Source organism: Lithobates pipiens, unplaced genomic scaffold, assembly GCF_037356315.1.
Source record: "Lithobates pipiens isolate NorthernLeopardFrog02 unplaced genomic scaffold, aLitPip1_a1.2 Scaffold_319, whole genome shotgun sequence".
Taxonomy (NCBI): domain Eukaryota; kingdom Metazoa; phylum Chordata; class Amphibia; order Anura; family Ranidae; genus Lithobates; species Lithobates pipiens.
In genome coordinates, this window is record NW_027507794.1 from 26,880 (window position 1) to 42,453 (window position 15,574).

At 51.0% G+C, this 15,574-nt stretch overlaps 1 protein-coding gene across 1 annotated transcript; it reads left to right on the forward strand.

Annotated features, from left to right (window-relative positions):
- Positions 1-6,328: 6,328 nt before the first annotated feature.
- On the forward strand, positions 6,329-15,286 carry LOC143955141 (hepatocyte growth factor-like protein; the record flags this gene model as incomplete). The annotated part of the gene is given in 7 exon segments (XM_077465230.1): positions 6,329-6,428; positions 8,707-8,881; positions 10,706-10,844; positions 12,997-13,109; positions 13,499-13,613; positions 14,166-14,299; positions 15,166-15,286. Coding segments are annotated over 6 exon segments (671 nt in total), but the record flags the coding sequence as incomplete, so codon positions are not given.
- Positions 15,287-15,574: the final 288 nt, after the last annotated feature.

Below are 15,574 nucleotides of genomic sequence, written 5' to 3' on the forward strand. Positions count from 1 at the left end.
ATTAGGTGAGGTGAATGATGGGGTGAGGGTTGAGGTGAATAATGGGGTGAATGTTGAGGTGAATGATGGGGGAGTGATAGGGTTAATGATGAGGTGAATGATGAGGTGAATGATGGGGTGAGGTGAATTATGAGGTGAATGATGGGATGAGGGTTGAGGTGAATGATGAGGTGAGTGATGGGGTGAGGTGAGTGATGGGGTGAGGGATGAGGTGAATGATGGGGTGAGGTGAAGGATGGGGAGTGATGAGGTGAGCGATGGGGTGAGATGAATGATGAGATAAATGATGGGGTGAGGTGAATGATGGGGGAGTGATGAGGTGAGTGATGGGGTGAGGTGAATGATGGGGTGAATGATGAGGTGATGGTTGAGGTGAATGATGAGGTGAGTGATGGAGTGAGGGATGAGGTGAACGATGGGGGAGTGATGAAGTTAGTAATGGGGTGAGGGATGAGGTGAGTGATGGGGTGAGGTGAATGATGGGGGAGTGATGAGGTGAGTGATGGGGTGAGATGAATGATGTGGTGAATGATGGGGGAGTGATGAGGTGAGTGATGGGGTGAAGTGAATGATGAGGTGAGTGATGGGGTGAATGATGAGGTGAGTGATGGAGTGAGGGATGAGGTGAATGATGGGGTGAGGTGAATGATGGGGGAGTGATGAAGTGAGTGCTGGGGTGAGGGATGAGGTGAGTGATGGGGGTGAGGTGAATGATGGGGGAGTGATGAGGTGAGTGATGGGGTGGGGTGAATGATGAGGTGAGGGTTGAGGTGAATGATGAGGTGAGGTGAATGATGGGGTGAATGATGGGGGAGTGATGAAGTGAGTGATAGGGTGAGGGATGAGGTGAGTGATGGGGTGAGGTGAATGATGGGGGTGAATGATGAGATGAGGGTTGAGGTGAATGATGAGGTGAGGTGAATGATGGGGTGAATGATGGGGGAGTGATGAAGTGAGTGATAGGGTGAGGGATGAGGTGAGTGATGGGGTGAGGTGAATGATGGGGGTGAATGATGAGGTGAGGGTTGAGGTGAATGATGAGGTGAGTGATGGAGTGAGGGACGAGGTGAATTATGGGGTGAGGTGAATGATGGGGTGAATGATGGGGTGAGGTGAATGATGGGGTGAATGATGGGGGAGTGATGAAGTGAGTGATGGGGTGAGGGATGAGGTGAGTGATGGGGTGAGGTGAATGATGGGGTGAATGATGAGGTGATGGTGGGACCCTCCAGGGTCTATAACAGAAGAATACAAGGAGAGGTGGGCGGGGACTCATCTGTCTTCTGCTGCTCTTTTACTGTCCAATCAGCAAGCTGGGGTCAGGGTATGACCAGGCTGAGTTGCTGATCTGCAGTAAAGTGAGAGCCAGTGTTGTTCTTGGATCACAGGACCGGTGTTCTGTCAAAAAGTGTCCAGCCATCGGATAGTGTCCGCCCCGTAATGCGCAGGCGCAGCGCTTGCGCAGTACAGAGGAGGAGACTCTGAAAGTCTCTGAAGAAGAGCGGCGCACTGAGTCCAGGCTGAAGCCTCGCCATCCAAGGGGACATACGGTTGCTCATAATAACAGGGCCCCTCGTGTGCTCGCTTCTCTCGCCGCGCTTCAGGCGCGGCCTCGCTTCGCTCGGCTATTTTTTATTCTGACTCTATGCACACTTGGACGGTGGGGCTTCAACCTGGACTCAGTGCGCAGGCGCCGTTCATCTTTGGAGATCTTCGGCGTCTCCTTGTCCGCCCTGTACTGCGACTCTATCCGATGAGGGACAGTATTCGATACATCACTGCCGTTGTTCCTGGATCACAGGACCGGCCGGACAGAATCCATTATCGTCTATAGACGCTTCCATGTCGGTATTTTAGCGTTCTGTCCAGAGTTCTGCTTTATAGCGACTTCAGCAGAACGCCACCGAATTAGCGCCACACTTGTGCGTTGTGGAAACGTGTGCAAAATGGTGCCGCAGTGCCGATTTGGCGCGGCAATATTTCTCATAAGGATCACAAACTTTTTTTTTGTGCGATTCTCATGCGTAAGGCAGCCCATTAAAATCAATGTGCGCAATGCACGGAAACGCCAGTGCTCTGTCGCACCCGCGCGGTGTGAACGGACACTATATGTGCGTCCCGCACAGACCACCGCTCACCAGGTCATGTGACCAGAGGTCACAGCACTGATCACATGATCTCAGCTGAAGGGTCTGAACAGGCAGCAATCTGGTTGCATATTAAAGCAAATTGCACAACCAGATCGGCACGTCTATGGACAGTGTGAGGGGGAGGGGGGTGGCAGCTCTCAGTGTAGCGCCCCTCCCACACACATTTATCTCATAATGACGTCACCACTGTGCGCATGGAGGAGTTTTAGGCGACCCCGCCCCTTTGATCCGCTCACCAGGACTGCAGGAACTCCTCCGCGGCGTGGCCCAGCTCCTCCTCCACCACCACGTGACTGGTCATGTGACCTGCTGGAGCACATGGGCGGGGTTACCATATACAGGGGCAGAATTCTCTACAACTGCCACTCCCCCAATACACCCGCCTCTAACATGCCCCTCCCCCATTGGGGCTGTTGTGTTGAGGATGGGGATTGGCTGTCAGTCCCAGGGAGGACAACCAGTTCACACCCGAGAAGGTGATAGAACTGCTGGAAGATCTATTATTCCCTTCAACCAATCCTGTGATTTGGGAACCCCTACCAGACAGCACACGCAGGTCCCAGACACGCCCCCAGCCTGTGATTGGACCATAAAGGAGCTTCACCACCCAGGGGAGGTCATGTGTCCAGTCTCTCTTCTTGTAAGCATGTTCACAGTGTTAGGCTGGCAGCAATGATTGGCTCCTGGTATTGCCCCTCCCCCAGTCAGTGACAGGAGGTGAGATCAGGACACATTCAGGCCTTTATAATGGATTGTCATCGGTAATAATCCAATGGGAGTGCACAGCGGGGTCACAATACTCACCCCGATACGGGTCACTTCCGCGGTGGGGAGCAGCGGCATTATAATATTCATCCCAGTATGGGTCACTTCCCAATGGAGGGACACAGTGGGGTCACAATACTTACCCCAGTATGGGTCACAATACTTACCCCGGTGTGGGTCACTTCCCAGTGGAGAGGCACAATGGAGTCACAATACTTACCCCGGTGTGGGTCACTTCCCAATGGAGGGGCACAGTGGGGGTCACAATACTTACCCCAGTATGGGTCACTTTCCAGTGGAGGGACATAGTGAAGTCACAATACTTACCCCGGTGTGGGTCACTTCCCAGTGGAGGGGCACAGTGCGGTCACAATACTTACCCCAGTATGGGTCACTTCCCAGTGGAGGGGCACAGTGGAGTCACAATACTTACCCCAGTATGGGTCACAATACTTACCCCAGAATGGGTCACTTATGGGTCACAATACTTACCCCAGGGTGGGTCACTTCCCATAGAGTCAGAATACTTAGACCAGTATGGGTCACTTCACAGTGGAGGGGCACAGTGGGGTCACAATACTTAGAGTAGTATGGGTCACTTCACAGTGGAGGGGCAGAGTGGGGTCACAATACTTAACCAAGTATGGGTCACTTCCCTGTGGAGGGGCACAGTGGGTCACAATACTTACCCCGGTGTGGGTCACTTCCCAGTGGAGGGGCACAGTGGGGTCACAATACTTACCCCAGTATGGTTCACTTCCCAGTGGAGGGGCACAGTGGGGTCACAATACTTAACCAAGTATGGGTCACTTCCCTGTGGAGGGGAACAGTGGAGTCACAATACTTACCCCGGTGTGGGTCACTTCCCAGTGGAGGGACACAGTGGGGTCACAATATTTACCCTAGTATGGGTCACTTCCCAGTGGAGGGGCACAGTGGGGTCACAATACTTAACCAAGTATGGGTCACTTCCCTGTGGAGGGGCACAGTGGAGTCACAATACTTACCCCAGTATGGGTCACTTCCCAGTGGAGGGGCACAGTGGGGTCACAATACTTAACCAAGTATGGGTCACTTCCCTGTGGAGGGGCACAGTGGGTCACAATACTTACCCCAGAATGGGTCACTTATGGGTCACAATACTTACCCCAGTGTGGGTCACTTCCCAGTGGAGGGGTACAGTGGGGTTACAATACTTACCCCAGTACGGGTCACTTCTGGGTCACAATACTTACCCCAGTGTGGGTCACTTCCCAGTGGAGGGGTACAGTGGGGTTACAATACTTACCCCAGTATGGGTCACTTCTGGGTCACAATACTTACCCCAGTGTGGGTCACTTCCCAGTGGAGGGGCACAGTGGGGTCACAATGCTTACACCAGTATGGGTCACTTCCCAGCAGAGGGCACTGAGAGGTTGCAATACTTATCCGAATGTGGGTCACAGAGGGGCATAATACTCACCCCAATACTGCTCACCTCCCAGTGGTGGGGGTAAAACAGGGTCACCATACTCACCTCAATGTGGGTCACTTCCCAACAGAAGACACTGAAGGGTCACAATACTCACCCCAATACAGGTCACTTCCCAGTGGAGGGTCACACCGGGTTACAATGCTCACCTCAATATAGGTCACTTCCCAGTGGAGGGTCACACCCAGGTTACAATGCTCACCTCAATATAGGTCACTTCCCAGTGGAGGGGCACACCCAGGTTACAATGCTCACCTCAATAGAGGTCACTTCCCAGTGGAGGGGCACAATGGGGTCACCATACTTACCCCAATACAGGTTGCTTTCCGACAGAGGGGGGGGGTCACAATACTCACCTTAATAAACTCACCCCAATACAGGTCAAATATCAGCAGAGGGGCACCGTACACCCCAATAGAGGTCACACAGTGAGGTGCACACTGATTATTGATGGGGGGGTGCACACTAAATATTAATGGGAAGAGTATGATTATTGATTGGGGTGCACTGAGGATTAATATGGGGGGTACACGCTGATTGTTGATTGGTAGTAGTGCACTGATGATGGGGGGGGTGTACACACTAATTATTGTCCTTGGGGGGAAGGGGGTGCACAAATTGATTATTGATTGGGGGTGCACTGCGCATTGATGTGGGGTGCAAACTGATTATTGATTTGTAGGGGTGCACATGATGATCTGTGTGTGCTGGGGGGGGTGCACACTAAAGATTGTTCCTTGGGGAAGGGGGGGTGGGTGGACATATTACTGATTAGGGGGTGCAAAATCATTTTTTTATTGTGGGTTCACCGTGAATTGATGAGGGAGGAGGGGGCGAACACTGATTATTGATTGGGGGGGCAAAGAGGATTGATGAGGGGTGCACAGCTAATTCTGGATAGAGGGTGCTCTAAAGATCAATATGGGGGGGTGCATAGTGATTATCGATTGGTAGGGGTGCACTGAAGGTCGGTGGTGGGGTGGGTATGAATTATCGTTCCTGGGGGAAAGGGGGGGTGCACAAACAACTGATTTGGGTTGGGGGTGCAAACTTAATTTCGATTGCGGTGCACTGAGGATTGATGTGGGTTGCACTGAGGATTGATGTGGGGTGCACTGAGGATTGATGTGGGGTGCACACTGAATTATTGATTAGGTTGGGGTGTACTGAGGATGGATTAGGGGTTCAAATACAATTTTGAATAAGGGGTGCACTGAAGATAAATGTGGGGGTGTACACTGTTTATTGTTTGGGCGGGGGTGCATTGAGAATTGGTGGAGGGGGTGCACACTAATCCGTGGGAGGATTCGGGTGGGAGGGGGTGCATACTGAATATTAATAGGGGGTGCACTGAGGATTGGTGAGGGGTGCACAATAATTTTTGTTCCTAGTGGGTGGGGTAGTACACATATTGATTAATGGTTGCGGGGGGGGGGGGGGAATGTATTTTGATTAGGGGTGCACGGATTGATGTGAGGGTGCACACTGATTATTGATTGGGATGGGTGCACTCGGGCTCGGTGGCGGGGTAGGGGGTGCACAAAAAAATATTGTTCTGGGGGGGGGGTGTTTAGGGGGGGGTGCGAAATAAATTTTGATTGGGGGTGCACTGGGGATTGATGTGCGGGGTCTTCACCGATTATTGATTAGGAGGGGTGCACTGAGGATTGATAAGGGGTGCACACTTCATTTTGAATAGGAGGTGCACTGAGGATTGGGGTGTATGGGGGGGGGGTATGAATTATTGTTGCTGGGGGAAGGGGGGTGCACACTGATCATTATAGTGAGGGGTTTAGATCGGGATTGCTGGGGGGGGGGGGGGTGCACACCTAATATTGCGTACTGTTATTGATCCCTGTGGAGGTGGCTGCGCTCTGATTGGCAGACCCCCTCCGGATTTAACCCTTTCCTCCCCCCGGTCACCTGATCCGCTGGACACAGCTGGAGATGATCCTCGGCCCCTCCCCCTCCGACCAGCTGGAGAGATACAAACAAACAAAATACTTTATTGTCTCCGGAACCCGAGAGGAGCGAGGTGCGAGGTATGGGGGGCACACATGGGCAGATCAGAGGTCTCCCGATCGATCGGCTCATTTCTTCTTTCATAATTCACTTTATTAGACTTTCTCTCACCTCCCCCTCTTCTCTGTCTGATCTTTTCTGATGGATCTCAGGGGAAGAAATACAAACTGATACAAAGTATCAAAGCATATCGGGGTGGGGAGCGGACCGAGGAGGAAACAGGGACTTCTAGAGATGACATATCAGCGATCTCATTCTCTAACAGTCTCCTGTAAGGTGTCTAATCTCCACCATCTCCCACAGTATCTGCGGTCTCTGGCGCTCTCCTCCCTCAGCGCGCCTGCGGTCTCTGGCGCTCTCCTCCCTCAGCGCGCCTGCGGTCTCTGGCGCTCTCCTCCCTCAGCGCGCCTGCGGTCTCTGACGATCTCCTCCTGCAGCGCGCCTGAGGTCTCGTACCCTCTCCCGCAGCGAGCCTGAGGTCTCGGACCCTCTTCTGTACTGTGTCTCTGGTCCCTGACCCTCTCCAGTCTGTGACGCTGTGACGCTCTCCCGTAGAGCGCCTGCAGTCTGTGACCGCTTTCTGTAGCATTGCATTCATTGAATATTATGTGTGGCCCCTTTGGTGGTGTCAGGGGCTGCCCTTGCTTCTCGGACCCTCTCCCGCAGCGAGCCTGAGGTCTCGGACCCTCTTCTGTACTGTGTCTCCGGTCCCTGACCCTCTCCAGTCTGTGACGCTGTGACGCTCTCCCGCAGAGCGCCTGCAGTCTGTGACGCTCTCCCGCAGAGCGCCTGCAGTCTGTGACGCTCTCCCGCAGAGCGCCTGCAGTCTGTGACGCTCTCCCGCAGAGCGCCTGCAGTCTGTGACGCTCTCCCGCAGAGCGCCTGCAGTCTGTGACGCTCTCCCGCAGCGCGCCTGCAGTCTGTGACGCTCTCCCGCAGCGCGCCTGCAGTCTGTGACGCTCTCCCGCAGAGCGCCTGCAGTCTGTGACGCTCTCCCGCAGCGCGCCTGCAGTCTGTGACGCTCTCCCGCAGCGCGCCTGCAGTCTGTGACGCTCTCCCGCAGCGCGCCTGCAGTCTGTGACCGCTTTCTGTAGCATTGCATTCATTGAATATTATGTGTGGTGTCAGGGCTGCCCTTGCTTCTCACTATATATAGTAAGTTGGCTATCCCTGGTGTAGTACATCCAGCGGCAGATGTTGTACAGATGGGTCCTCCAGCGGATATTGGTCAGGGCTGCAGTCAGGTTGTGTTTTCCGTGGTTGCACAATGTGTTTCTCATCTCCCCAGCTGGTCTGTTCTGGTCTGCGGCCGTTATCTGGACATGTGGGCGATGCAGAACATGTGAGACCTGCATGGTGTGTATATCATTTATACATAGTAACTACCTTTCCTGTCCGGCTAGGTTCGTATTATTGTGTTGTAGTTTTGTGCATTAACCGTTGTTGGTGGTGCGTTGTGTCCCCTTTTAATTTTAAAAGTCCAATGTACCTTCCCAGCCCCCCCCATGGTTTGTGGATGTACCCCATTTGACCTGGGTAAAGTGACCCATTGGTGCACCGTAGCACGTTGGTAGCACAACTTTTCCGCAGCACACATTAGCGCATGCGCGGCAGCGCGGAATCACCGTAATGTCTGAATGGACCCTCCTTGTTTCCATAGAACTTGTTTGCTGCACTTTTTGGAATTTCCCTAAATTTACACCCACATTTTTTAATTTTATTTATTTATTTCGGATCATTTCTGGGCGGTTTCCTCTTTCTGGCGTTTGGCCGCCGGTCAGCCTGTGACCGGAATGATTTGTTTTTCTGCGGTCCTGGATCAGAATTGGGTCATAAGCCTTTTTACCAGAATAGCCTTGTGTTGACAGCGATCGTTAACCAGTTCAGCACCCAACTGCTACACTGCCCTGTCCCATTTGTTATCTAGCTGGACTACAACCCCCAGCATTGCCGGGATGTGTCCGCATTCTCTGGTAATGGTCTTTTTTTTTTTTTTTTCCTAATTCTGAGAGCAGCGTCGCCCCCTCCCACCCCGGCAGATGCCTTGCTGTCCTTGTCCCTTAGGGGCCCCCCATTCCGCATGGCCTGAGGCAACAAGATTAGATATTAACCAATTGTGTAACCTGTTCCTGGCCAGACGGGGGTAAGGTGAAGCTGGCGTGTATCTGGCCAATGAGTCCGGTGTGTCATGTTGGTTTATTTTTTATTTTTTTATTAATATAATTAAATATACGTTTATTATTTATTTATTTATTATTATTATTAAATTTTTTATTTATTTTTTTGTCAAATCGCCAGCTGCTCTGCTGACACATCATCGGGTTAATCTGTTATCTGGACAAATATTTGGGGAAAGGAGGCAGCGTGGGTTGCACATCATCAACTTCTGCTGGACAACCGGATCCCAAACCGCAAACCGCCAACATGCTGACCGAACTTTGCGCTCTGCTCACCATCTCCTTGGTGGTTACAGGTATGTAGAAGAAGGTAAACCAAAATGGATGGCATTTTGTTTTCTCTGTATCATTTATTATTATTATTATTATTATTATTATTATTTTAAAAATAATAAAATATATATTATATTAAAAATATTATGATATTATTTATTATTATTATTATTTTAATAATATATAAATAACTATAAATATTATTATTTATATAATATTATTATTTATTTATATATATATATATATATATATATATATATATATTTTTTTTATAATAATATATAAATAATATTATTTATATATAATTACATTTTTATTTATATTTTATTTATATATATATTCTAAAAAAAAATGTAATTATATATAAATAATAATATTATTTATATATTATTATTATTTTATTTATATATAATTATTTTAAAATATATATATAAAATATGTGTGTGTGTGTGTGTATGTGTGTATATATATATATATATCTATCATTTCACTTTGCTTTGATCTACTCTCACTGCCCACTTTTTAGGTACACCTGTTCAGTTGCTCGGTAACACAAATTGGTAATCGGCCAATCACACAGCAGCAACTGCAATTTAGGCATCTAGACATGGTGAAGACAACTTGTTGAAGTTCAAACTGAGCCTCAGAATGGGGAATAAAGGGGATTGAAGTGGCTTTGGACGTGGCGTAGGTTGTTGGTGGCAGACGGGCCGGTCTGAGTATTTCTGGGATTTTCACACACAACCATCTCTTGGGGTTTACAGAGAATGGTGGGAAAAGGAGAAAATATCCAGTGAGCGGCAGTTGTGTGGAGGAAAATGCCTTGTTGATGTCAGAGGAGAATAGGTAGACTGGTTCCAGATGATAGAAAGGCGACAGTCACTCAAATAACCTCTCGTTACACCCCATGTATGCAGAATACCATCTCTGAACGCACAACACATCCAACCTTGAAGCAGATGGGCTACAGCAGCAGAAGCCCTCATCGGGTGCCACTCCTGACGGCTAAAAATAGGAAACTGAGGCTACAATTGGCACAGGATCACCAAAATTGGACAATAGATGATTGGAAAAACGTTGCCTGGTCTGATGAGTCTGGATTTCAGCTGCGACATTTAGATGGTGGGGTCAGAATTTGGCGCATGGATCCATCCTGCCTTGTATCACCGGTTCAGGCTGGTGGTGGGGGTGTAATGGTGTGGGGGATGGGGTATCACCGGTTCAGGCTGGTGGTGGGGGTGTAATGATGTGGGGGGGTATTTTCTTGGCACACTTTGGGCCCCTTAGTACCAATTGATGGTTTAATCACCACGGCCCCCCTGAGTATTGTTGGTGACCATGTCCATCCCTTTATGACTACAGTGTCCCCATCTTCTGATGGCTCCTCCCAGCAGGATAATGCCCCATGTCACAAAGCTCCGATCATCTCACCACTGGGCAATGAGGTCCCTGTCCTCCAATGGCCTCCACACTCCCCACATCTCATCCAATAGAGCACCTTTGGGATGTGGTGAAATGGGAGATTGGCATCATGGATGTGCAGCCGACAAATCTGCAGCGACTGTTTAATGTTATCATGTCACTATGGAGCAAAATCTCTGAAGAACGTTTCCAACACCTTGTTGTATCTCTGCCACCAAGAATGAAGGCAAAAGGGGGTCCAACCCGGGACTAGCAAGGTGTACCTAATAAAGTGGCCGGTGAGTGTAAGGGTTGTGAATCTTCTGCAGCCTTTTTGCAGCTATTTCCTGTCTAGATGCATTAAGAACCTGGGTGGTTTCTATAGAAATTTTTAATTTTTGGGTTTTCCACTTCCTCTCCTCCGGGGTTTTCTGTGTTTCTCTCAGCTCTGCGCAGCCCGATCAACGACTATCAGCGATCCAAAGCCACAGAGCTGGTGCACCCCAACGAGGAAAACGTCAAGGAGGAGATCAAAGGAGACGTTCATGTGTGTGCCAAGAAATGTTCTGAGTTGCTGGACTGCAGGTAGGTGCCCACCGTACCCCCGTTTTTATCAGTGTAGAGCAGGGATATGCAATTAGCGGACCTCCAGCTGTTGCAGAACTACAAGTCCCATGAGGCATAGCAAGACTCTGACATTCACAAGCATGACACTCAGAGGCATGATGGGACTTGTAGTTTTGCAACAGCTGGAGGTCCACTAATTGCAGATCAATGGTGTATAGGAAGGGGGTGTTGAGTGCGTATAGATGCCTTTTGAACACCCATTCTTAGTGTATGAGAGGTTGGTGCTGGTAGGTGGCCACTGTACCCCCATTCTTTTGGTGCAGAAGAAGATGGTGCTTGGAAGGGTTAGGTGCCTTCTGTAATGCCAAGTCTGCCAGTGTGTAGAAATGGGGGGCCGGTAGGGGGCATGCTGATACTCCCCAGTTTGTCTATGTATAGGAAGGGGGGGGTGCATTTAGGTGGCTGTTGTACCCCTATCCTGTTAATGTATGGGAAGGGGGTGGTAGGTGCAGGTTAGGTTCCCACTGTACCCCCCACCTAGCACCCCCTTCCCATACATAAACAGGATAGGGGTAAAACAGCCACCTACCGGCACCCCCCTTCCTATGCATCGACAAACTGGGGTGTATCAACATGACCCTACCCCCCCATGTTTGTTGATGTATAGGAAGGGGGGGGGGTGCAGGTAGGTGGCTGTTGTACCCCTATCTGATTTATGTATGGAGAGGGGGTGCTATTTGCAGGTAGGTTCCCACTGTACCCCCTAGTCTATCAATTATCGTAAAAGGGGGGGCCAGATAGGTGCCCATTGTAACCCCCCCCCAGTCTGTCAGGCTTTAGAAAGAGGGTGTAGGTAGGTGCCTGCTGTAAACTGGGGAGTATCAGCATGCCCTTACCTGCCCCCCCTTTACAATAGTTGCTAGACTGGGGGTACAGTGAGAACCTACCTGCAGTCTATCAATTATTGTAAAGGAGGAGGGGCAGATTGGGGAGTATCAGCATGCCCCTACCTCCCCCCCCCCCCCCCATCTGCTCCCCCTTTACAATAATTGATAGACTGCAGGTAGGTTCTCACTGTACCCCCAGTCTATCAATTATTGTAAAGGGGGGGGGGGTCCAGATAGGGGCATGCTGATACTCCCCAGTTTGTCGCTGTATAAGAAGGGGGATGCAGGTAGGTGGCTGTTCTATCCTGTTTATGTATGGGAAGGGGGGGTACAGTGGGAACCTACCTGCACCTAGCACCCCCTTCCCATACATACAGGATAGGGGTACAACAGCCACCTACCCGCACCCCCCCTTCCTATACATTGACAAACTGGGGAGTATCGGCAAGCCCCTACCTCCCCCCGTCGATGTATAGGAAGGGGGGGGGGTACAGGTAGGTGGCTGTCGTAGCCCTATCCGATTTATGTATGGGGAGGGGGTGCTAGGTGCAGGTAGGTTCCCACTGTACCCCCCCCCCCAGTCTATCAATTATCTTAAAAGGGGGGGGGCCCAGATAGGAGCATATTGTAAACCCCCCCCAGTCTGTTAGGCTTTAGCAAGAGGGGTGTAGGTAGGTGCCTGGTGTACCCGCAAGTCTATGGGCAGTGGGTGCTGGGTGTGGGTATCTTGTTTTACCCTCCATTCTTGTTTGGAAAGAAGGGATGCAGGGAAATGTTCACCATGCCCTTGTTTTGTCAGTGTATGGGAAGAGGGTGCAGGCACCAGGTAGGTGTCCACAGTACCCAGTGTCTATATGGAAATGAGATGGGGGAGGGGGTGTTACTGGGTACAGGTAGGTGCCTGATGTACCCCCATTCTCAGTATTTGTTAAATGAGGTGCTCATACAACTGGGTTCCCGCTATACCCCCCGGTCTAGGCATGGAAAAGGGGCGCTTAGTGCAGGAATGTTCCTTCTATACAACCCCTCCCCCCCACCCCCAATCAGGGTGTGGGAAAGGCATGAAAAGTGTGTAGAAATAAATTCTGTTGACCACTCTTGTCTTCCATATATTCTGTCCGGTGTACTGAGATTCTCTGCTGGTCTTCATATAATGCTCTTATCATTTATCTGCTTGGGCTGTGGGGGAGATATGTGGGTCCATTAGGAGTCATTAGATGGTTCTTGGAGGAAGACTGGTTGGGTCCTATCTACCGTACTAATGTGTTTCCCGCTTGTTGCAGGTCGTTCGATTACAACCTGAAGACTCTCAGCTGCCGCCTTCTGCCGTGGACACAGAATTCCCTCCTCGTCACCATGACCAAGAATGTCAATTATGATGTCTACCAGAAAAAGGGTAACTTGCCTTTTTGTGTTATGGGTAGAGGGCGCCGCTTGCCATGCGTGGTGGGTAGAGGGCGCCGCTTGCCATGCGTGGTGGGTAGAGGGCGCCGCTTGCCATGCGTGGTGGGTAGAGGGCGCCGTTTGCCATGCGTGGTGGGTAGAGGGCGCCGTTTGCCATGCGTGGTGGGTAGAGGGCGCCGTTTGCCATGCGTGGTGGGTAGAGGGCGCCGTTTGCCATGCGTGGTGGGTAGAGGGCGCCGTTTGCCATGCGTGGTGGGTAGAGGGCGCCGTTTGCCATGCGTGGTAGGTAGAGGGCGCCATTTGCCTTGTGCCGTTGGAAGGGGGGGGGGCACCGCTTAATATTTGTACTATGTATTAATTTCTATTCATTCATTACTCCAGATTATGTTCGGGAATGTGTGGTGGGGGATGGGTCGACATATCGTGGAATGGCCTCTCATACTGTGAAAGGGAAAACCTGCCAACACTGGAAACGAAAATTTCCGCATGAACACAAGTGAGTGACCGTTCTACTCCGGTGTCTGGAGAGGTCGCCCCTCCCCTCAGGGTGTGGCTTCTTTGGGCCTCTTGTTCCTCACCTCTGTGTGGCTCCTCCCAATCTACATCTCACCCCCCCCCCCCCCCCCCCAGCAGCTCCTTCCCTACCTACATCTAGCTCCTCCCTTTTTAGTGTGCAATTTGTGTGGCTCCTCCCCTATATATATCTAGCCCCTCCCCTCAGTATGCTGATTTTTGTCATTTTTTTTTGTCCCTCCTTGTGTGGCTTAGCCCCCCTATATAGTGCAGCCCTTCGCCTCCGTGACTCCTCCCCATGTATGTTGTGTTCCTCCCCTCTATATGCAGCTTTTTGGTGCCTCTTCCCTCTCCTCTGGCTCCTCCCCTCCCTCTACATCTCTCCCTCTTTGTCTGTCTATGGTCCCTACCCCTGCTGGCTACCCAACTCACCTCCCCCTCCCCCCTCCATCATTTTTTTTTATTTTTATTTTTTTTTCAGTTTATGCTCCTCCCCTTATAAAACTTTTGATTGATGTTTCATTACTTTGTGCAGATACTTTCCCAATGCTCAGAATGGGCTGGATGAGAATTATTGCCGTAACCCAGACAAGGATGTGAGTCCCTGGTGCTACACCACCGACAAGAACGTGAGATACCAATCCTGCGGAATCAAGAAGTGTGAAGAGGGTGAGAGCGGGTAGGGTGTGAAGAGGGGGAGAGACAGGTGGGGGGGGGGGGAGTGAGAGCAGGGGGTGGGCCTGTGACAAGGGAGTGCGAGCAGATGTGGGGGGGGGGGGTGAGGAGGGGATGAGAGCAGGGGTGGGGTCTGTGAAGAGGGAGTGAGAGCGGATGGGGGTGTAAGGCGGATTAGAACTGGGTGAGGGTTGTGCGGAGGGTGTGAGAGCGGGTGATAGCAGGTGTAAGGTGGGGGTGGGGTCTATGGGGGTGTGAGGAAGGTTGGTGCCGGTTGGGGGGTGGGGGGTGAGGATGTGGTGAGCTGGGTGGGGGGGTGAAGGGGTGTGCGGAGGGCATGAGAGCAGGTGTAAGGCAGGGGTGGGGTCTGCAAAGATGGTGTGAGGAAGATTAGAGCCGGGTGGGGGAGTGAGGAGGGGTTGAGAGCCGGGTGATTGGGGGGGGGGGGGGTTGAGAGCCGGGTGATTGGGGGGTGGGGGGGGTTGAAAGCCGGGTGGGGGTGTGAGGATTGGGTGAGAGCTGGGTGGGGGGGGTGTGAGAGCAGCTGAGAGCAGGTGTAAGTCAGTGGTGGGGTCTGTGAAGAGGGAGTGAGAGCGGATGGGGGTGTGAGGAAGATTAGAGCCGGGTGGGGGAGTGAGGAGGGGTTGAGAGCTGGGTGATTGGGGGGGGGAAGGGGGGTTGAAAGCCGGGTGGGAGTGTGAGGAGTGGGTGAGAGCCGGGTGGGGGTGTGAGGAGTGGGTGAGAGCAAAGTGGGGGATCAGTTTCAGTAATGGTGTCGGAGGAAATTCTTCCTTCTGATGGTTTGTACCACATAAGAATGTTGTGAGCACGCCTACCTGACACCATCTTGTATTTCACAGCTGTGTGTCTGAATTGTAACGGTGAAGATTACCGCGGCTCGCTGGATTGGACGGAGACGGGGAGGGAATGTCAGCGGTGGGACCTTCAGAGCCCTCATGCCCATCCATATAACCCAGAAAAGTAAGATGAGGAGCAATATGGGAGATTTGTCAATTATAAATCTTCTCCACCTTGTGATAACTGATGGATGGCCCTGAGCTCTATCAGATCCTCCTTCCCCTTTTTATTTTTATTTTTTTAAATCTATATAGTGCAGCACCGCGTACATCCAAACCATAAGAGGTCATGGCGGCGTCAGTGGCTCATATTCTCTTGGATAATATTTGTTATTGTTACATTTTGATTTTTTTACATTTACCTAAAATGTAAATATTTCATGAATCTTTATTTGTTTTCTGCTTCATTTTA